We start from the raw sequence: 23,791 nt of genomic DNA, 5'->3' as shown, positions 1-23,791 counted from the left end.
AGATACAAACCACATTTTACATTAATGTCTTCCAGGGTGAATTATGCTTCATTAGATTACCAGAACCATGTCTGCTTAATGCAGTTGTCTAAAGCAAATACAATCAAGCAAGGTACATATAGGAAACACCTGCATTGCAATAAAACCACCATTTTCCAGTCTCCTCAAAATTTCCTTATAATTTACCTGTATATAGCAACACCTGCTCAGTGCAACTAGCTGCATGTACTGCATGTAGTGACCAATGATACAGGATGCATGTCAGCTGTATTCCTCATTTGAAGAATCACCTGGACATTCAAGGGCATAATCAACATTAATCCAACTGGTAATTTCTTTTTTCTTTCTTTTCAGCTCTTTTTGTTATCTAGCTACATTGTCTTTATTTAACTGTCTGTACATCATCATTTCTTTATATCCACTTTCATGATTCTGGCCAGAATATAAAATGGGGTTAGGTATCGCCAGAATTTTCAGATTGTGATACAGAATATTGTATTGTATATTGTCAAAATCTAAATAAAAAGGGGGAAAATTTCTTTATCAGAAAGTGAACAGGAAGTCAGAATTTTATACAGTTTGTTTTCAATTTCTTTAAGTAAACAATGATTGAAAGACATCCTTACATATAATTGTGAGTGAGTCCAAGCTACATGAGACAAGTTCTTGTTGAATTTGCATCTTGTAAGCTCAGTTTGTATTGGTGGCTATAATGGGATGATGTCAGCAAATGTGGGCTGTCATTTGTTGTCACTGCTGTGAAATTTCATCTCTTTATAATACATTTCCAAGAAATGGCAAGATTATTGAATAGTTTTCCACCAAAAATGTTACCAGACAACTGATTTGGCCTCGGTTTTATTGAGCACCTGCTCATGCAAGACTCCTGGTTCCATGTCTGCCATTTTGGGTCATTGCAATGCAACAAGCAGGATATAACCTGCAGTTATATCATTTCAATAACAGGAACTTCTCTCATGCATCTTTTGAATATCTTTTGGGGTTTTAGAACAGATATTTATGGGACAAAAACTTAAATGAAACAAATCTAAAGTATACATTTTAATTGTTTTTATAAAAATATAGCATAAATTGATTCATTGGCAGTGTACTTTGGTCCACATACCAGCATCTCCACAACACCAAATCAATATACAACTGCATAAACCTTACATAATACAACCTGTCTGTAAAATATGCTTTGGTTTTATCCCAGGATCTGCTTTCTACATATGCAGATTGCATCATGTTAACATAGCAAATATCAGCTTGGATTGAATGGTTAACAGACAGGGTCATTACTTTTATATCTGGATGATCTACATAAAAGTTTGGTTCAACCATACCTTTAACCAAAATAACTTGTACAGTTAGAGAGATTAATTAAATTTGCTAATTTAGAGTTTGGAAACCACAAATCCACACTCTGGTAAGGGGCCCCGAGTGACCGAGTGGTCTAAAGCGCACACCATTATAGGTCACTGCCATTTCACCACTGTCTGTGTAGGTTCGAGTCTTGGATTTGGCCAATGTGGTTATGTGGGAAAGCTTGCCAGTAGCTTCTTGTGGGTCGGTGGTTCTTTCCGGGGTTTTCCCAGGTTCTTCCTCCACCATTTATACTGGCCACCATGTATAGCCTCTCTTGTGCTGAAAAACGGCGTTAAACCATACACCAACAACAACAACACTCTGGTAAAAGTTATTCAGATGGAACAAGAGAGTACACACACTCTGGTTAAAGTTATTCAGATGGAACAAGAGAGTACACACACTCTGGTGAAAGTAATTTAAATATAACATGAGTATACTCACTCTGGAATGAGAGTGTAAAGTGTCAAATTTGGAATAGTACTGGACCTTAAAGTTGAATGCATTGAGCATTAAAATGTTATCACATTTAAGCCAGAAAAGTCTTTGTGAAGGGTCACTGTGACCTTCCCTCCCTCCCCCCCCCCCCCCCCCCCCGTGTCATTGTTAAAACTTGAAAGGCTAGCATGTTATGACTCAGTGAGATTTGACTAGGGCATTGCTTCGCTGTCCTGAGAAAGTTAACATTTGAGCTACCAACCATAACTGCTTGATAGGAACCCATGTTGAATTATCATTTTCAAAGGGAAATTAATATGCACCGTAGTTCACAGATTCTGTACTGTCTAAATCTGATGAAAGAAATGATTATCTTGGGATAATTTAGGAACTGCTGTTTACGATTGGGCAGAGTAAATTAAGGTGTAAACTTTATAAGTAATGTGAATTTAAAGTAACGACCTTGGTTGAAATTCTTTAGTCTTAAATACCTTAGAGAGAAGAAGTCTGACACCAGGGAAGCCTAAAAAGAATAATGCTTTAATTCCTCATTAAACAAGAAAAGGAGACCAGGTGGCTGTCTTGTAAGAGAAGACAGGTTTTAGTGCTAGGAAGCATAATTTCTGAAAGAGAACAGCATTATGGTACGCAGTTTTAATTACCCACATAATTTTCTATTTTTGATTGTTTTATGTGACTAGGATCTGTATTATTTATCATTTATTTAGTTTTGTGGCAATCTGTTTTAATGCTAGAGTTGTTATGCAATTTATCTCTTTAATTTTACACTTACTAGTTTATTGATAGAATTGACGATTGTATGCTATCCAAGTTTTCATATGTGTATTATTTCATAGGATTATATGAAATAATATCCTTTGTCTATTAGGATGATGTTGATTGTTGTGAGTTAATGATAATCGCATATTTATATCTGATTTTGTAATGTTTAAATAATCTTGTAAGTTAGGGATTGCTGTGAGCTATAATTTTTTTAATTTTATGCAGTAGTAATCGAGCATGTGGTAGCATAGGTAAAGAGATACGGTAATGTTAGATATACCACTAACATGTTAATTATGGCTGAAAGCTGTGAGGCGAGGGTGATGTTCTATAGGATTAGTTCAGAATTTATGCATTGTGGATAGCTTGTATGATTCTGAGTAACGTGAGTGAGGGATTTTATGTATATGTAGAAAGTGGTACATACAGAGATTTAGGGGTAATTTTGCCCTTTAAAGAACAGCTTTCTTGGGGGGGGGGGAGACTGGACAGTCTGAAGATTGAAGTCTGAAAAAAGGAGTGACAAGTTCATTATAAAGGACTAGGAAGTCCAGGGAGGGCTGAAGCGTAGAGAATAGGAAGGCTCAAGGAAATAGGAAGACGTTGATACACAGTCAAGGGAGGACGGTGATGCAATCAGTCGTGGACATTGCGCTCTTTTCACCACTTGTTGTTATGATGAAATCCAAATTAGACACTGCTATTAAATTCTGTTGACATAACTTAGATTGAATTGGAGTTGCTGCTATTGATTATTATTTTTCTTGTCTTAGGGGGCTCGTATTGCATTATTTCTTCCCAATAGTCTTGCTCATTTCTATGTTGAAATTGTATCATTCCACTCCCACCAGGCTATTACTATCGAGTGAGGTCATCCTCTAGATAATGCCAGCCAAATCCAATTAACCACCCCTCTTTACTAAGAGAGCAACATCATCGAGAGTATACACACTCTGGTGAAAGTCATTTAAATAGAGCCAGAGAGTATACACTCAATTGAAAGTCATTCAGATGGAACAAGAGAGTATATACCCTCTGGTAAAAGTTGTTCAGGTGGAATGAGAGAGTATACACATTCTGCTGAAAGTCATTTCAGTGGAATGAGAGTATACACACTCTGGTGAAAGTCATTTAGATGGAACAAGAGAGCATACACTGTTGAAAATCATTCTGGTGAAAGTAATTTAGATGGAACAAGAGAGTATACACACTTTGGTGAAAGTCACACTCAGGTGAAAGTCATTTAGATAGAACAAGAGAGTATACACACTGGTGAAAGTCTTTTAAATGAAAGAAGAGAGTATACACACTCTGGTGAAAGTCTTTTGATGGAACAAGAGAGTATACAAACTGGTGACAGTAATTTAATGGAACAAGAGAGTATACACACTGGTGAAAGTCACTCTTGTGAAAGTAATTTAGATGGCACAAGAGAGTATACACACTATGCGAGACATTGTTATAGGTGCAGAAAACATGTATTTATTATACAGTAAATTTCTCCTTCCCAAATAAAATAAAATCTAGTTACATTCAGAAACTGTTTATTTTATTTCTTTTTTAAAATGAAGGCATGCAGGGAAAAAACATCTTCAAAGAATTAAATGCAAATACATGATCTGTTATGTCCTGAGGCACTTTTTCAAGGTATATTAGGTGTTAGATTTATGGTTCATTTTCTCATGATGTGTGTGATCTTAAGTGATCTACTGTGATATAGATTACATTGACTTTTATTTCTCTTGGTTTAATCAAATTTACAGATATACTATCTTTCTGTCATAGAAATGTCTGAAAAATGTTATCCTAAGGGATGATTACATTATTTTTACTAGACCATTGTGGCTATTACTGTATTTGACTATATCATATCAAAGTAGGTTACTAGGTTTCAGAAATATCAGGTAGTAGTAGTTGTTGTTGTTGTAGGGTTTAACACCATTTTCAGCACATGATAGGCTATACATGGCGGCCAATATTAATGGTGGATGAAGTACCCGGGAAAACCCCGGAAATAACCACCGACCCATGGGAAGCTACTGGCAAGCTTTCTCACATACCCATATTGGCCAAATCCGAGACGCGAACCCACGTAGACAGGTGAGATGGCAGTGATCCATAACGGAGAGTGCTTTAGACCATTTGGCCACTTGGGGCCCAGTAGTAGTAGTAGTGGAAATGAGTTGTCTTGATGTTAACTCATATGTTAATACTAAAGATGATGATGTCTGTGGAAAGGTTTAGTTTGAGGAATGAGTAAATAATGGTGATATTTTGGACATGTATGGTTGACAAAGTGAGGGATTAAATGTGACTGTCTGTACTGATAGTACCATGGGGGGGTACATCTTTTTTAAATGTCATAGAAATCAATAATTGTTGTTATCTACTAAAAGATTCCATAATCAATTCCATAATCACAGTACAATATGACACAACTGGCTAATTTGTATGCCATTTTAGTGAGTGTATTGTCTTTGACATGCAGACGTGCATTTTAAGTTCCATCTATTCTGGTTCAAAGTTTAATGGAGTTATTGCATATCCCCAATAGCAAATCCTTGTAACCTACAAAGTTCACGAACCCTTCAGTCTGTTTTGATGCTGGTTGGTATATATATTGCCTAACAGACTTATAAGGTCCATTTACGGTTTTTATAGCATTAACTCCATTTTGGATAGAGTTTTGGCACTTGACAATTAACTTCATATCTCCACATAGGATGTTCCTTTAACCAACATACATTCATGAACCTTTATCATTGTCTGATGCAATACCCCTTGAAGCCCCCCCCCCCACATTACTATTGTCACACAAGAAAATAATGATCAGCTGATTTATTGTATGACCTCTGTTTTATTTCCTATTTCTATCCAGTTTAAAAAAATATTATTGTCCTTTTTTCACATGACCTGTTTCCCTCAAGCACCTCATTCCTTACCATCCTGGTTTCTTTTATCTTTTTTTAAACAAATAAAATTTTGCGCCATCTATCCAGAAAAAATGTTGCCAATCATTTTCAACAGTGCATGTGATCATACTCCTATCTTTTCCAATTGTCTCATTAACATATGATGTGTACATGTACTTGATCATGGCTGATAGAGAGACATCATTTTACCACACCTTCTGGGCCATGTTTAAGACAGACCATGAAGCCAAAACATTATCTAGGCCTTTACAATATGTACTCATTTGTAAGACAAGTCAAACTGCAAACAACAAAAATCCTGATCTACCATAGCATAATGTGCCTGCATATCAGGGTCTTTGGGGTTTGTTAATAGTGATTACTCCTAACAAACTGCACAGAACCAACTCTGCTGACGCATTATGCGATGGTGGGTCTGGGTCTATGCAGTTTGCAGTTGGACTCAACTTATAAGTGAGTAAATATGGCAGGTTAGAATCTTATTAAGATGGAAATGTTACTGCTTCTTGACAAGGTTATGCAGCTGAAAGAAAACTGCCATTATTTCATCAGCTGAAGGAAAATGACTGGAAAGTGCAAAACTTTCTGAACTGTCCAACTTAAATTTATCTGAAAATATGACATTGGTTCTTTTGCCTAGAACATATCCTTATTGTTTTTAAATGAATTTGGTGATATTTATAACTGCAAAATATTGCCAGTTATGTCTATGTGAATGTACAGATGACATTATTATGGTATATTTCTGGATTTATTTCATGAGGCAATGGTTAAGAATGTTTGATGGGGGCATTTTATGTTTTTTTTCTCGTTGATTCAAAGGGGTTCATATTGTTACTTTTACTGACCTATAAATACTAGACTATTTTCTATTATTATATATGACACATATATTATTTTTAGGTAGATTGAAATTAACAATATGTGTTGATTCATGTTTGTCATTTGCAATTTGATGTTTCTTCATTGTTGGTTGACAGGATGGCACAGTAAGTTTTCAGTAGCCATTTACTAAATGCATTTAAAAAATTTAGTCACATTCCACCACTCCACCACCTTCTCATTGTAATCTTGAATTTCCTTTTTGAATCTCTGTGTTTTCTTTCATTGTTCATATATAGGATGGCATGATAAATAATGTCTGTCTTTGATGTTACCTCTTGAATTATTCAACTTTGACAATTGTCTATCTCAGATTGTGACACAGATCTATTAGACTGCGGTGTCAGGAATCAGGTTAGAACATGGTAATGCCAATCCATGGAATACTAGTTACTGGTCCCTCATTCCATCCATAGGTTACCAGAATTTAGAACACTGAAATATCTGATGAGAAAGCTCTTTTACTATAATGATTTGCAATATAGCTTCATTATACACTTGTATTTTATTTAACTAAATAAATGCCCTCGTTATCTAAGCTGGAGTAGGGTTTGATATGCAGTCCATGGTGGGCTTCTTATTTGCTTTTATTTACACAAACACACTGAAAATACTGTATGTATTGAATTACTAGTTGGTGGGAATTGCAAACTGAATGTTAACAGCTGTATTTTTATTTTTTCATAATTACATGTATTTCAAGAACAGCACTAATTGGTTATTTACTCTTATAAGTGTTAATGTCACCTGGATACATTAACTAACTTTTTATTTTGAAAGGAAATCTGCGTGTGTGTGTGTGTGTGTGTGTAAATATAGGTTTTAATAGTACATCAGCACAATCATGGATATATAGTGCCAATTTAAAGCCCTTTTTTTTAAAACAAATGTTACGCTGTGAAGAAGTTTAATCTGACCCACTTAAAGTAAAGTATTTTGTATGTTTAAGCCTTATCTGAGCTTGTATGGGGGGATCTTGCTGTAATTACCTGCAGACATAATAGCAGCAGGAACATCCTCTGACTTATCAAAAGTCGACCTTAGGTGTTCCCGCCTTGTAGAGCTAGATAACTCACCTTGTCAGGGAAATATAGGTAGAGAAATGAGAAGAAGTCAGATCATTCATGTCTAAAGGGCAAACACTTTGTGTACTGTAGTCTACCTTGCTTCTTTGATGTCATGTTACAAAGCTCTTATCCAATCAGAACGGGGACTTGACAATTTTAAAGGTGAAAGGTCAACTTCAGCCAATGGGGTTGTTTTGAACATACAAATTCTCACAGTGTCTGTCCCAGTGAGTGGTGTGATTTCCACTAGGTGAGATTCACATTGACTGTGTGCCTACTAGAGGGGTTGTACTGATACACGCATACTTACATAGGTAGATAGGTAGACAAACTTGTACTGTTGGCTGGCTGGCTGGCTGGCACACTGTGCTGTCAGTGGTAGGGCTTGTGTACAACAGGCTTTCATTAGAATTGCTCTTTCATTTCGTAACTGAAGATCTACAGTGGGATCTATTTGTGAGAAGAAAAAAAAAACAACATTCAGGGAAAGACTGGGATTATTTAAATTGCTTCACACAAGTCCAATTCTTTCCTATATGCTAAAACTTGGAAATTATTAAGCATGTCAGTGTTAGGTGAAGCAGCCCATTTGACAGCACCCAGATCTGGTCTGGGCTATGGTGGGTTTCCAGGGTATGGACTAGGGTATAGCCACCCAACAGAGACAGTTCTACCATTGTGGAGACCATATGCCACCCCACCTCCAAGTCTGTATTGCTTGTCACCATCCTGCCCCTGTTCCTTGGCAAACTCCCTCTCAAGTCGGCCATACATGATGGCTGATTGTTATGATTATTATGCAGCAAGTTTAGTTCATACCTGGCCTTCCTGGTACCTGAAAGCAAGTAAGTATTATATTTACTTTTATTGATGTTGAACACAGTACTATTTCTATCTTGATTCAGCAATCTTTCTTTAATGAAATCTGTGCATATTTTGTTTTTATGGTTAATTATTGGTGAGATTTACTTTAATAGGTAAAAAGTGGTTCTCTCTTTGTTTGCATCAATCTCCTTGTCAGTGATTACTGTAAATATTATTATTATTATTACTATTATTTGTTTTAGTATCTTGAGATGTTTACATTTTGGGTTGATTCATCATGTTTATAACACTTTCTAGAATTCTCCTTATGATTCACAAACCACTCTGGTTAGAGCATCCACCTCAGATACAGAAGGTCGTGTGTTTGAAGTCCGGTCAAATCATACCAAAGCCTTATTAAAATGGTACTAGCAACTGCCTCGCTTGGCACTCACCATTACAAGGTTAGTGTTAGGACTGGTCAGCCTGGTGTCAGGGTAATGTGACTGGGTGGGACATAATGCTAAATGTCTGCAGCATGATTTCCCAGTGCTGGACATCACATTAAACTGCTACACTTCAGACATCATGCGTAGCAATATGACTGAAAAATTATTAAAGCTTTATTACAAATCTAAACCACACAAACTCCTAATGATTCATGTGGCATCATTAACTATTTTGTTAATCAAATTATATTTTATTTTAATTTAACTTTGTGAAAGTATTATTTTTATTTATTTATTTATTTATTCATAGGAGATATGAAAGCAATTTTGTATTTGTTAGCAACTCAGAATTAGCAGTCCCTCACTTTATATGTACAAGCCTGGATTAAACTATTCTCACATTATAATATTGTGTCATTTCTTGTTGAACACAAACACTTGCCAAGAAGTAGTTGTTGTTGATGTAGGGTTTAACACCATTTTTCAGCACACGATAGGCTATACATGGCGGCCTGTATTAATGGTGGAGGAAGAACTCTGGAAAAACCGGGAAAGAACCACCGACTCACGAGCAGCTACTGGCAAGCTTTCTCACATACCCACATTGGCCAAATCCGAGACTCAAACCCATGCCAATATAGGTGAGATGGTAGTGATCCATAACGTGGAGCGCTTTATACCACTAGGCCAGTCAGGCCCCCGCCAAAAAGTAGTACCCATATTTAGTTGATACCATATTAGTTGAAAGGTCAGACATAGCAGTGACTTTTGGCATTTTGTTAAGATTTTGATTAATATTCTGTATTTGCATATCCTAACCCCTTGTTTATCACTATCATTATAAAGCCAACACAAATTATTCTGTGGCATGTATGTTTGCTTCGTTGATATTAGGGATCAATTTCACAATCTCAGAAATGGTGTGTTAAGGTATTGATTAGAGTTTTTCATCTGCATACATACATGTTTCCTTAGCCCCATAATGGATTTTGTTCATACATGTACTTGGAATGAATCATTATAATTCTGCAACATATTTGCTTGCCCGTTTGACCTTTGGGTCAAGGCCACAGTCATAGAAAATGTAAAGTTGAGGTTTATTTTAAGATTTTCATTTGCTTATATTTTGTGATGCTGATGATGAATTTTGTTCACACAATTTATTGTGACATGCTGAATGAACCTCCTAAACAACATCACATGTTTTACAAAAGTACTTCTGTCAATGGCTTGGCATGCAGGCAGTGACCTTCAATTTTTTAAGTTCTTTCCAAGTATAACTGTAAACGTCAAATGCATTAGGTTTATATATTTTTGTTTATCTTTAAATATTATAGACTTAAAGAAAGGATTTGTATGAATTGGCTAATTGGATGCTTTCCCATATGAATACTTGTGAAGTTCAGGTGTTGTTTGGCCCTCAACTAGACAAACTTAAGTTGTTGTGGTGGGGTTTTTCAAAGTGATATATCTGTGTGTGTGTGCTAGGTGTATTTTTTCAAATTTAATTAAGAAAATCAGATGCATGTGACATAGCAAAGTTCACTGCACAATTTTTCGTCTAGTTTGTACCACTGGCATCATATATTTGGTAAATGTAGTGCATTTCAAGGTTATCCATGGCTGATTCTATGCTTATGTAATTTCTGTGGTGAGTGTAGATTAAAGTGTCAATTTATAAAGCCAAATAGAAACAGTTTACATCGTGATGATTATTAGAACTTATGGTACACTGTATGTTCGTGAGTCTGTTTTAATAGTATACTATATGCAAATAATTTGTTGTTGTATGAGATATGGTGGATCAGTGCTATCATGTTGGACTTGCAACAGAAAGGGTGCAAGTTTGAATCCTGCCATTAGATCAGCCTGGGTCAGCTACAGTGGTGTGTCCCTGGGCAAGGCTCTTCAATATCCATGGCACTAGATAACCTACTTGTATTTCTGTGCCATAAAACACCAAATCAACAACATCGGTAACATCAACAACTGTATATACTTGCCTATAAGTCGAGACCATTATGCTACAGCAGATCAGGATGTATTGTTTGCAATTTGTTTGATGTCTTGTAATGCTTCACTATATGTAGGTAGATAGAGAATACTTATTTTAAGCTTTTTTGCTCTTTAGGCACATTTTAAGCAAGTAATAGAGGGTTGTAGTACCTTCTTTACTTGCTTATAAGCTGAGACAAACTGCAAAAAAAAGCAAAGATCCTGATCTGCCATAGCAAACTGTGCCTGAAGACTGGGTATGTGTTATTTATTCTACTGATTACTACTAACAAACTGCACAGACACAGATCTACTAGTGCATTATACAACGGCAGATCTGGATCTGTGAAGTATGCAGTTGGACTCGTCTTATAAGTGAGTATATACTGTACTACTTGACTGGAGAAACCTTTCTGTTAGATACTTCAGGATCTTCAAACACAGTTTCATTGATAAACTGCTGACTGGGGAACATTGGGTCATTCATAGTGTTTGGTAAACTGCCAAGTCAGAATGGGGCCAAAAAATACAAGTTCCTTTGTCAGATGTACACTTGTCTCTGACACTCTTTGATTTTAAGCACTGTATTTATTTGATAGATGGAAATTATGTTGACAAGCTTGAAGTATATATTTAAACTCCTTGCATTTCAATCAAAAAGGTGCTTCTGGAGTCCAAGGACATTTTAAAAACAATATTCTTAAACCAAAAAATACAGATCTACCAATTTTTTGATTTGCTGGTTTTCAAGAAAATTTTAAAAAGTATTGAGTAGTTTAGAGAGCAAGTACCACTCTGTTTACAATGGTTATATATATATCATAAAAGACTGAATTCTATATCCGTTTGCATCTGTTTGTTAATTTCTTCCATTTTAGGGCATTTTACAAATACAATTTAAACAAAGATAAAACCCAAATGACTCCAAAGATGACCAGTGTAGTCTTTTGTGTACTTTTATTAGGGTGAGCAAGTTCAGTACTTATTCTTACTGGGCAGTCGAGTATGGTTTTTTTTAGTGTTTTTTTTTTTAAAGAGCAACATTTTTGTAAATACATAGAAAAATTCTCATAAGAATGGCACCATCTTGGTCATTCAGACTTTAATAAGCCACACTGATTATATACTCAGTTATGAGACAAGTCCAACTGCAAACTGCATAGACCCAGATCTGTCATTGCATAATGTGCTGGAAGATCAGGGTCTGTGCAGTTTGTTTGGAGTAATCATAGAATGAAACAACACTGAGCCTAATTAGCAGATGCATTATGCTATGGCAGATCAGGATCTTTGTTCTTTGCTGTTTGATTAGACTTATAAGCAAGTACATGTGGTAGATTGATTTATAATTTGGACTTGATTGAAGTTTTAAAAGGTGTTTTTTTAATGATATAATGTTGATGATGATGATTATTTTTATTATAATTATTATTATTATTCATTTCGTGAAATTGTTTTAGTTGCAGAGCTCTTCATATACTGATAAATTAGTTTAATAATTTTAATGTCATTAGGACCGCATGTTTTCCATGGACATTTAGTTTTGTGATTTGCATTTTGTGTATGGAGGGTGATACTTGGATCACTGTCAGGAATCCCAAATAATCTTTAAAGTATTTTTAACAAAAATTAATTGATGTTTTAAATAATACTTCAAGCAAAATTGGCATTTTATTAACATCTGTTTTTCACTAAAGTCATAAAGTCTATGTGAAAAAGTTGTCATTTTGTACTCAGATAATTTGAATTGCAAATGGAAAAATAATCAGAATTCACTTAGCAGCTAAAGTTCTATATCTTTTTCAATATCTTAGATAAAAGACTAATTGAATGTAAGTATTCTTGATATTTGAAACAGAATCATCATTATGTAATTAAAAATAACAATCTTTTCATTAACATAAGGCAATCTTAAACTGCATGTGTATGTTGCAATGCAGGCTATGAAGGGATCACATTGAAAGTGCCCTTAGGATGTGTTCATTTTACACCTAAACAGGAAGACTTTAATATAGAGATAATTGTTTGTGAAGAATGAAGAGTTGTCACTCCACCCACCCCCACCCCCACCCCACCCCTGTAAGTTTCCTGCCCTTTATTTAAATGTTATTTTTAACAGTTTTGCCAAGATTGTTTTTCTGAGAAAATATGGTAAATTCCTCACTTCTACCATTGAAACTGAACTTAATGGAATAAAGAGAAGAAATTAAGTTGTCCAATTGGTAACACTGAATTTATGAGGCATCTGAGCTTAAATATTTATCAGTAACAAATTGAAACTTTGACTAAGGACATTGAAGGGATTACCAAATATTCTTTGGCTTTATGGGCAGCTGTTGTTCATACACAGGTGAATTATATAGGCCACTTTAGAAAAGTACAGCACTCATTATAAGGCCCATCATTATAACAGTTCCTGTTAGGGCAATTTATAGTAGTGCATCCCATTCCATCAGAGTTAAATGCAGAATCTACTTTTTTATAAAGCAGTCTCACAGTAAGGTGGTATACTCTCTGACTGACACATGTAGAATGTTATAATAAGGAATATTCTATCATGCACTTCATTATAAAGCAATCTCACAATAATGTTGTATATTGTATGGTTCCCATGAACATTGTTACAATGAGTGAATACTGTGTCATGTATTTCATTATAAAAAAGTTTAATTATATGGTGGTATATTCTAAAGACTCCCAGGGACAGTACTATAATGAAGGAGTTGTATATCATGTATTTCGTTTTAAAGCATCTTATGGCAAGATCATATGCTCTGATTCCCATATACAGGATTATAATGAGGTATTGTTCAATGTGCTTTATTATTAGGTAGACTCACTATAAGGTGGTAGATCTATGGCTCCCATGGACAGTGTTATAATGAGGGAGTACTTATCACAAATAAACAGCTAGCAGGAATGATTCTGGTGGTGTTGATTAAGTCAGGTTTCATTGCTTGAGCCAAGTTTGAGCAGTGTGTTGCTTTTGTAGAATCAGAGATCAAACAGTGGATCACTACAAAATGTGGATTTGCAGATGCAGGTTTGGCAAATAACAGCATGGACAAGATGGTATTCCCCATGACTAAACTGTTTTGTTGAGTTATACTTTGATGTTATTTGTTTTATCACATGACTACTATGTTATTTAGGTTAATAAACCCCTGTATCCTATTTTTATCATACTAAACATGCACAGTAACATCTGATGTCATGACATTATGTAAAGTATGCATTTTCAAGTCAGTTGCTAAAATATATTGTTTTGTGACAGGCATAATCTTAGATCCTGTCTTAGTGTAAATGAAATAACTTTTGTTTTGTTTGCCAAAGCTGTTAAAAGCTAGAAACCATTCAGTTTGTTTCATAAATTAAATTGAAAATATTGGCTATCATGTAAGATTTTTATTTTATCTAGATAATGAAATGTGTGGAAGTTTCCATTCCATGGATCTACTTTCAGTTAATTTAGATACAGACGTATAGTGTGTGGATCATTTGCATTACATATACCATATTTTTCAGATAACAAGTCCCCCCAGCTACCTTAATTTGACAAAAAATTTGGAAGCCCCTTATGCTTTATTGTGCTGGCACCCTGGTGTCGTGGGAGAAATACTATATGTTACTTGCATATGGACTAGAGTTTTTCAAAAGAGCATACATACAAAAACACCAAAGCAGTGAACTTGGTTACCTTTGTGTACATGTCATAACTGCAGTTATGACACTGATATTGTTTTATTCTGTAACTTTGATCTGTAATTGAATTGGAAATTCAGTCGAGAAGATAATCTTGATGATATTTGTGTTAAACTAGCTAGTCACTCAAGCAAGCCATTTGAATTGGATGACCTTTCTTCTTACACCTTGTTCAAAAGAATACATTCTGATATCCCCTGCCAAAGTGTTTGGAAATCTTTGTATCATTGGCTGTGACAAGGGCAGCATACAAAAGCCAGAGAATAGATAATTTTGTAACAGATTGAGTTTCTTGTGTTTTAACTGACTAGAATGACAGTGTATTTGATACTTGTAGTATAGTGCCACACCTAATGTTTTAATGTTGTACAAAGCAACCATTGTTACTTATCACCTGATTACACTTGGCTGTTACAGTGTATATATCATATATACTTGCTTATAAGTCAAGTCAGACTGCAAACAACAAAGTCCTGATTTGTCATAGCATAATGTGCTTGCAGGGTCTATGCTGCTTGTTTTACTGATTACTTCTAACAAACAGCACAGACCAAAATATGCCAATGCATTACGTGACAGCAGATTAGGGTCTGTGCAGTTTTCAGTTGGACTCTACTTAAAAGTGGCTATAAGCGGTATTTCTCGTAGGGCGGAAACAAAGCTTATGACTAGAGCAGGATTTGAATCTGGGAACTGTCCAAAGTAAATAATTGTACCTCATGGCTATACTACTGTGTATCTCATGAGAGCAAACATTATTCATGAATATGGGAAGTGCCCAATGCAAATGGATGTTGATTGATACTAGATTTTTACCACATCATTGTACCACATCTCATGAGACAAAACCTTGTTCATGAATCTGGAAACTGTCTAAAGCAAATAAATCCTAGCTGACACTAGATTTTTACATCACCACCATGTAATTCACCTCCTAAGACAAAACCTTACTGAGAACTGCCCAGTGCAAATAAATTCTAATTGGAACTAGATTTTACCATTATTTTTTTAATCACACTTTATCGCCAGAATCAAGGTCTTACTCATGAATCACATCTTACAGCTATTGCCATAGTCCACACCAAAGAATGGTGTTCAGTGTTTTACAGCATAGCCACATAGGTTACCTAGTGCCTTGAGAGTTCTACTAAAGTGCCCTGCCCCTGAATGTACTACTGTAGTTTGCCTGGGCTGATCCAATGGAAGGATTCAAATCCACATCCATTTGGAAAAAACTTGGGCAATTTTAATAAAGAGCCACATTGGCTCCTGCCTCCAATAGTTGCCTTTTTGCAAAATGCAGGAGGGTACATTGGGCCAATTTTACATCCCACAGGGTGTTGAGAGAAATGAATGGATATTTGCTTCAGCCTCTCCCTCTCGGTTCTGTAGTTGATTACTTGTGTTGGCATGTGATTTTATAGTTATACATACTTATTCTACTTCCATAATACATGTGTAATCACTCTTTGCCACACCCAAAATTGAATCAGCACTATTTCTACTTTTCTAGTGTGTAGATAAACCTGATCCAAACTAAAATGAAACCAAGTTTTATTCAATGTGAGTAATAATTTTCACCTAATTTTGTTAAATTTTAAGCAGATATATGCTGACACAAATTTGATTCATAGTAGACTGAGATATCAAAGTAATGGAATCAGCAGAGTTTAGGCAGGTAGGCATTACTTTCTTGATACAACATGCATTGAGTGACATGGCTATTGTGGGAGCACACTCGACTGATCAGAGTAAACACATTACATAAGGTGTACTTTAGGTTTTTAAGTAAGGATTAGTCATCCTGTTGTATTTAGTAACTTAACCGCTAAGGACATTACCTAAGCATTTGAGTTTATGTAAATTCCGAATACAGATATACAGATAATATACGAGTTTTTTTAAGATTGATTTATTTTGGGGTGAGATATATGTAGGTATACTTTTGTCATTATTCCATTTAAAACCCAAGTTAAAAACAAACCATTTGGACTGTAGGTGTGAGGTAATTTGTGAGCTTTGATTGGTTAAGTGGGTGCATCACAGTTATCTGTCTTGGCTTAATATTAAAAAATGTTGTTAAAAACCTAATGTCTGTTGGTTGATTCAAAGTGAATGGATTTGTAAAGCAAATGATCATCCCATTATGTGTCTATCAAAATTAACTTGATGAATATATTAACACAAAATTATTTTCTTTATTTTACCATGTATACCCACACATCAGCTTGATAGAGGATCCTTCTGATTTCAAGATTTATGTGTCTTTCACTGTGCCAGATAACTGCTGAAGTCCAATAAGGTGCAGTTAACGTCAGATTGACTATTATTCGGTTCTCACTTTTATTGTGCAGTTTCAGTTTTTGAGTTAGCATTGAACAGCCTTGATTGCACTTGGACTCCTAGGGGACAGTGGAAGGATGGGAGAGATGTGCTTGGACCACAAAGTACAAAAGCATAAAATGACATTTTTCAGGGTGGAAGCCAGAAGCCCAAGTACTACCAGAATGCTAGGTCTGAGCTACTTTGTAGTGAAATCATGTAGTCCAGTGGGCTAACAAAATAATTACATATAGGTTACCATACATTGAAGTAAGGTAGCCCAGTGGGCTACCAGAATATGGGCTGCCTTACATTGAAGTCTTGTAGCCCACTGGGCTACCGAAACGCTGGACCTAGGCTACTAAACAAGGAAGTTTGAAAACCTAATGGGCTGCTGTATGATAAATTGTTATTGAGCTCTGTCAGACCCATAATTTGCAGTTTTAGAGACAAAAATTGTAATGTTATTGTCATTAGTGTTCTAATGCTTTTGTGAAAACTAAGAAATTATATTACAAATAATAGAAATGTTACTTTCCATTATATTTATAAAAAAATTATAAATCTACATATTTTGCTTTCTGAACTAACTTAACAGTCCATTAAACCTGACAAACGCTGTCCCAACCTTCCATACTCTAAAAGAAACAGCATATATGTGTACAATATACAAGATACCACAACAGTTGTAACAAGATATAGATTACATAAGATTTATATGATCAGAATAATTTTACATCTACTTTTCTTACTCATTTTATCACACACACACACATGCACACACACACACACACACACACACACACACACCTTTTATATACACAGACATAGTTTATAGTTGATAGATACTTTTGCACCTGTTCACTTATCAGGCACATTGACACAGCATGATAGGAACAAGTATCTAGCAAGCCATATAATATCCTCAAATATTGAACTTGTTTATCATAATTCTACTGAACAGTTTATCATCTTTCCCTTGAAATGTGAGACATTAGTGCTGACTTAAATTATGCATTGCTCTTCCTGCATACACACATACATGTTTTCCTTTTCCCACACATTGCAATCATTTTCTGTGGTATTGTATCTGCATGTGTCCTGTACAAAGAAAGCCTTGTATTTTCTCACCCCTTATCTGGAGACATATTAGATTGCTTCCATTCAAATTCAAATGCGTCATTCATGCCAAAACTCTACTGACATATTTACATCTTGCTGTAAGCTTTCAAAGTGTACCTTTACACCTGATCAGGTTGTAACTGAATTAAGGCCATTGAATTGTGCTTCTATGTAATTAAGTCTGTGTTTAGCTTTAATCACTGTGTCCGAATGGTGTCATCATGGGCATTTCTTAACGCTGTTATTTTCTACAGACTTGAATAAGGTACTAAAAGATGAGAAACTTGAAATATCACATTACATTTTAAACATTGTTCCAAGCTCTGACATTAAGGCCATTTTCTGAAGTACTTTTGGTTTTATCTTTGCTGTTAATATTTAAATATCAGACAATTTGAGTTACATTATAGACTTTACAATGGAAATAATGGATGTAGTTGATTCTTCTTTATATCAGCAAACCTCATTTAGAATTCTTGTGAAGGATTTACAGCATTCCCTCAGTACAAGACCCTTCATTATAACACAGCTGTAAGGCAGGTATAGCCATGCATCCCATTTTATTATGGGTAGTAAACTTAGATGTGTCATGTTTACTTAATTATAAGAAAGTCAAAGTAGTATACTTACTTGTTCCCATGGATATCATTATAATGAGGGAGTACTACATTTTATGCCAACTTTATTGACAGCATTTCAACAAGGGAGTACTTTTTTTAATTCCAGCTTTATATGCAACATTTTAACAAGGGAGTACTAAGTACTCTATTTGATTACAACTTTATGGACAGCATTATAGCAAGAGTATTGTGATTCCAGTTTTGTTGAAACTATTTGAAAACATAAGGTCTGACTGCAGCTTGTCTAATAAACCATGGGGGAGGGGCAAAAAATCTTAGTGTTATTGCTGATGACATGTTAGCATTAAATCAAACTAGTCTCCCTGTGTAATCATATGCTTTGTTACTTAATATTGACAAGTTCTACATGATTGTAAGAATATACATATATAATGGATTTATAATGAAATACATGAATAGATCTTCTCTATTTGACTATGATAACAACGTTTCTTTTCTGTTGTGATATGGGAGACCTTCATGGTCATACCTGGCATAATTACAGAATTTTTACTTGCCTCTTTCATATCATGTATTTGACAGAATGAATGGCTTTAGGTATGAAATATGATCATTAGTTTATGCTGGTTTATATGAGTTCACCTTAGTACAGAGACTTTTAACTGGTTCCCTCAAGGACAATGATTGACTTGGAGTGAAGCAGCTCTAATCTTGTGTTATAAATACCAAGATTATGTTTTAATTTGTTCACCTCAGTTCTGAACTGAAAATTCTCATGTCATAACTTGAAATATGCCATACAGTAAGAAATAGTGCACAGTACTGTTTTCTTGTATCTTAAAATGTTAATTGGATTCATTTTTATGCACCTTTATTTATTTAGGTCTTCTTAAAGTAATATGCAAAGGATTCAGTATGCTTGTCGGCATGCATTCTTTTAATGTTTCAGATAAGATCTGCAAATATGGAATTGGCTTACAACTACTGTAGATACTCACTTATAAGACGAGTCCAACAGCAAACTGCACAAACCCAGATCTGTAGTCACATAATCAGTAGAACAAGCAACATTGACCCTGATCTGCTGGCGAATTATGCAGTGGCAGATCTGGGTCTGTGCAGTTTACTGTTGGACTCATAAGAGACTATATACAGTATGATACATGCATGAAGTGACCTTTTACTAGGTGAGACATTAGTCCTGAAAGTCAGACAAGCTTCCATTGTGCCCATAAATCATTTGATTCCTCACACCTCTGCCATTGATGGTTGGGAGTCTTTAGTTATAGCATGTTAGGATTTGACTGCCTTTACCTTAACTGGTGACAAGCTATTGACTTTACAGGGAAAATTAATGTGCTTATTGGACTGGTTTACTTCTTTAAGATTGGACATGCACTGCATTCTTCAACTCACTAATATTGCTCACTCAGAAGGAAAAAAAAGCCATTCTGTCTTTACTTACTGTATAGCTTGCTTGTAAGTCAAATCCAGCTGCAAGCAACATAGACCCTATTCTACATCGGATAATGTGCCAGCAGCTCAGGACGTGTTTGTTCTGCTGACTATTCTAAAACAAACTGTATAGACCCAGATATGTTGGTATGTTATGTGATGGTAAATCATGTTCTGTGCAGTATGCAGCTGGACTCAACTTAAAAGTGAGTTTGTATGGTAGCTCCTTCATGACATGGGACTATGTGCTATCAGAAATCAAGGGAAGCTTGAATTTTCTTCCCTTTTGAAAAACGCCATAATATACTCACTTATAAGTTGAGTCAAATTGTAAACAACAAATATACTGATTTGCCATAGCATCTTACAGTTGCAGATCAGGGTCTATGCTGTTTGTTATACTGGATACTCCTAACAAACTACAAGACCCAGATCTACTGGAGCATTATGCGAAGGCAGATCTGGGTCTGTGCAGTTTGCAGTTGGACTCGACTTACATGTTGCTTCTTGGATCAACACTACCATAGTCGTGATGCAAAAGAACACATTCCTCTTTATTAATGGGGCCCCGAGTGGCCGAGTGGTCTAAAGCGCTCACCGTTCCAGATCACTGCCATCTCACCTCTGTCTGTGTTGGTTCGAGTCCAAGGCTCGGCTAGCGTGGGTACGTGGGAAAGCCTGCCAGTAGCTTCTTGTGGGTCGGTGGTTCTTCCCTGGGTTTTCCAGGGTTCTTCCTCCACCAGTTATAATGGCCGCCATGTATAGCCTATCTTGTGCTAAAAAATGGCGTTAAACCCTAGAACAACAACAATCCTCTTATTAGAGTGTCCACTTCACATGCAGGAGATTGCAAATTCAAACCCCAACTGAGTCATATCAAATACATAAAAATGGTGCTTGCAGCTGCTTCAGTTGGCACCCAGCATTAAGATGTTAGTGTTAGGACTGGTCGGCCTGGTGTCAGGATAATGTGACTGAGTGGGACATGATGCTACATGTCTGTGGCATGATGCCCCTATGCTAGACATCACTATAAAATACCACACTACAGATATCGTAGTGATATGACTGGAAGATAATTAAAGCTACATTAAAAATCCACATCACACACATACTCATTCCTCTTGATATGTTTGTTCAAGTTCAAATAGTCTCAATATTATGTTTTAAAGTCATAATTTATTGCTATATTTAATATTATGTTTTAAAGTAATAATTTATTGCTATATTTAATATTATGTTTTAAAGTCATAATTTATTGTTATTTTTAAATAATATGTTTTAAAGTCATAATTTATTGTTATATTTAATATTATGTCTTAAAGTAGTAATTTATTGTTATATTTAATATTATGTTTTAAAGTAATAATTTATTGTTATATTTATTAATATTTTTAAGTAATAATTTATTGTTTTTTTAATATTATTTTTTAAAGTAATAATTTATTGTTATATTTAATATTATGTTTTAAAGTAATAATTTATTGTTATATTTAATATTATGTTTTAAAGTAATAATTTATTGTTATATTTTCACACAAAATAAGTACAGAATTTTCTGCCTTTGGAAATTTACACCAATTAGAACTTGATCAGTCTTTTCATTTGTGAACAGACTGATAAGAATTTGTGTAATCCCAACCTAAAGAAATTTGTGACAGATCTATTGAAATAGTAATGTGTTGTTATATATCATTAGGTTGGGGGGGGGTCTAAGTTTACATATATTTCACTGTAGACTTCGAATGGGAACAGACTGAGACAGGGCAATAAATTTGATAAGTGTAATAAAACAAAAGGCAAACACAAATCAAATAATGCCACTTTTTTACTCCAATTATTCTTATTATAAGTATTATTATTATTTATTTATTTATTTATGTTCATTTCCATTGTCTATCTTGATATTATAATTTGATTTAAAAGAACATGAACAGGTTTACATGGTTATTAGTTGCAAATGAAATCGGTAGAAAGCTTTTAATCTTAAATGTCAACTGGTTTTCTGTGGTCTACAACCTTCATGAGAGTGGTTTTTTGCCAAACGAACAAATAATTCATTTTTCAGTACCTAAATATCTTCAGTGTTGGAGTCTTAAATTTGTAGTCAATGATTGTGGTCAAATTACATTTTTAAAAAAAAAGAAATATAGTAGAGATCCTACTATGTTCTTGTGATTTGTTGAAAAGTTGGCCACCAAAACATTAGTCTTAAAATCATAGCACAAAAGGCTATGTAGAATTTACTCAGTGTTGCGAAAAGAGATGTTTGGACAGGGTACAATGACATTTCTATCCTCAGGTGAATCTTCACAGGCTAGGACTTGGAGTGTGCTAAACTGGAAGAATCAACAGATATTTACTGTATATACTCTCATATTGGTTGGACCCAGCTGCAAAGACCAACAGATATTTACTGTATATACTCTCATATTGGTTGGACCCAGCTGCAAAGACCATAGACCCTAATATGCTGTTGCATAATGTGTTAGCAGATCAGAGACTGTGATGTGAGATTATTCTTAGCAAACTGCATAGACTCAGATCTGCCAGCATTATGTGATAGCAAATCAGTGCCTAAGTTGTTTGCAGTTGTATTTGACATGTGGGTGTATATGGTAACATAAAAAGAAAATAATAATTGTGTTAATATATTCATCAAATACATTTGATCCTATTCACTTGTCTGCTGAAAAGTCTAACTATCCTTGTAAATTGTTTATTCAGACTTGTACAGTGTGATTTGACAACACTGAAAGGTCTTGTGATTGCAGTCAAGTTTGATCCAGGGGCTGAATATACTGTTTGACCAAAAATAAAAATAAGTACATGTATTTGTTTCATTAAATAAGGCAGTAATGGGTGATGATAAAGATAATTGACAGAGGGGTGAATAAAGAAGAATGTTAGCTATTTTTATAAAAGAAAGAGAAATTTTCTCCTTTCTGCTCCTACTCACAATATTCTAATTGAATAAAAGTTGTATAAACAATGCCATTTGTTGGAATTATATCCCTCATATTACATCATACATGTATAAAACTCACCCACACACTTAGCTTGTAGTTGCTATGTGAGTATTCTGAATCTTCTGATTTCCAGTCAGAGCTTTTTCTCATGGGCAAATCCTTCAGAAACTGAGAACCAGTTTGGCAATCCCATGGTACATTCTAGGCATTGTCAAGTGTAGGGGTTTGCTACTGGAGGTGTGGTATTATGAGGTTGTCGTTATCTAGGAGATGATCACCCTCTGTGTTTTTGCCCGAAACGAGTAAATATTAATGTAAAGGTGGAACTTATAGGTGGAATAAATAGAGATCTGAGCAGATATATAGAACAGAATGACACAAGCCCCCGTATGTGAAAACAACAATTTAATCAATTACATAAACAATTGTGATAACACATTACATTAGGAAGATGCACTTCTTTTTGGAATAAATCTTTCACCAAATTTCAAACACAAATATATTTATATAAATAGCCAATCTGTTTTAAATGATAGAATTAGTTCATCATATAATCAAGTGAACAATTGAAGTCATTGCCTTGTACAACTTCATAACCTGTGCATTCTGGTTCCCTCTAACGTCACGGTTTTTGTTCCTCTTGGTCCTTCTGCTCTTTGGTTTTTATTCTCCAACCTCCCTCTTGCCTCTTTCTGGCGCTCAAACTTTGTGTGGGTAGGTGGATATGTAAGCATGTAGATGCATAGATACTTGTATCAGTAGGTACATGGATACGTCACTGTATGTGTCAGTGTACATGTCAGTGGAGCTATTTACCCTTTTAAAATATAGAGAGAAGCAACCTAAATTTTCTGTCGCTTATTCTACTGGAAATCGATCATTACTCCCCTCTCGTTATGGTCAGATATTGTTCTATCAGAA

General features: G+C 35.0%; 1 protein-coding gene and 1 long non-coding RNA gene across 4 annotated transcripts in view; one reads left to right on the top strand and one right to left on the bottom strand.

Moving 5' to 3' along the window:
• LOC149796175 (uncharacterized) overlaps nucleotides 1-23,791 on the top strand; it is a 100,025-nt gene that overhangs the window by 21,683 nt on the left and 54,551 nt on the right. The window contains exon 1 of one of the 2 annotated variants that reach the window (XM_089966120.1): nucleotides 7,915-8,316. The exons of the other annotated variant lie outside the window; for it this stretch is intronic. Within the exon in view, the coding sequence (XP_089822246.1) occupies nucleotides 8,034-8,316 (283 nt within the window). The 5' untranslated portion in view covers nucleotides 7,915-8,033. Of the gene's footprint in view, nucleotides 1-7,914; nucleotides 8,317-23,791 lie in introns of those variants that run through there. 2 annotated transcript variants of the gene reach the window in all.
• The window catches only part of LOC149796176 (uncharacterized), a 39,108-nt gene that overhangs the window by 2,127 nt on the left and 13,190 nt on the right, over nucleotides 1-23,791 (bottom strand). Inside the window, exon 2 of one of the 2 annotated variants that reach the window (XR_016422498.1) lies at nucleotides 7,782-7,921. This is a non-coding gene — a long non-coding RNA (uncharacterized LOC149796176). Of the gene's footprint in view, nucleotides 1-7,748; nucleotides 7,922-23,791 lie in introns of those variants that run through there. The other variant, XR_016422497.1, reaches the window with a different exon arrangement.

The sequence above is a fragment of the Sinohyriopsis cumingii genome, chromosome 7, assembly GCF_028554795.1.
Source record: "Sinohyriopsis cumingii isolate HCF-2022 chromosome 7, ASM2855479v2, whole genome shotgun sequence".
NCBI classification, from domain to species: Eukaryota; Metazoa; Mollusca; class Bivalvia; order Unionida; family Unionidae; genus Sinohyriopsis; species Sinohyriopsis cumingii.
This window is presented reverse-complemented; position numbering and strand designations above follow the sequence as displayed.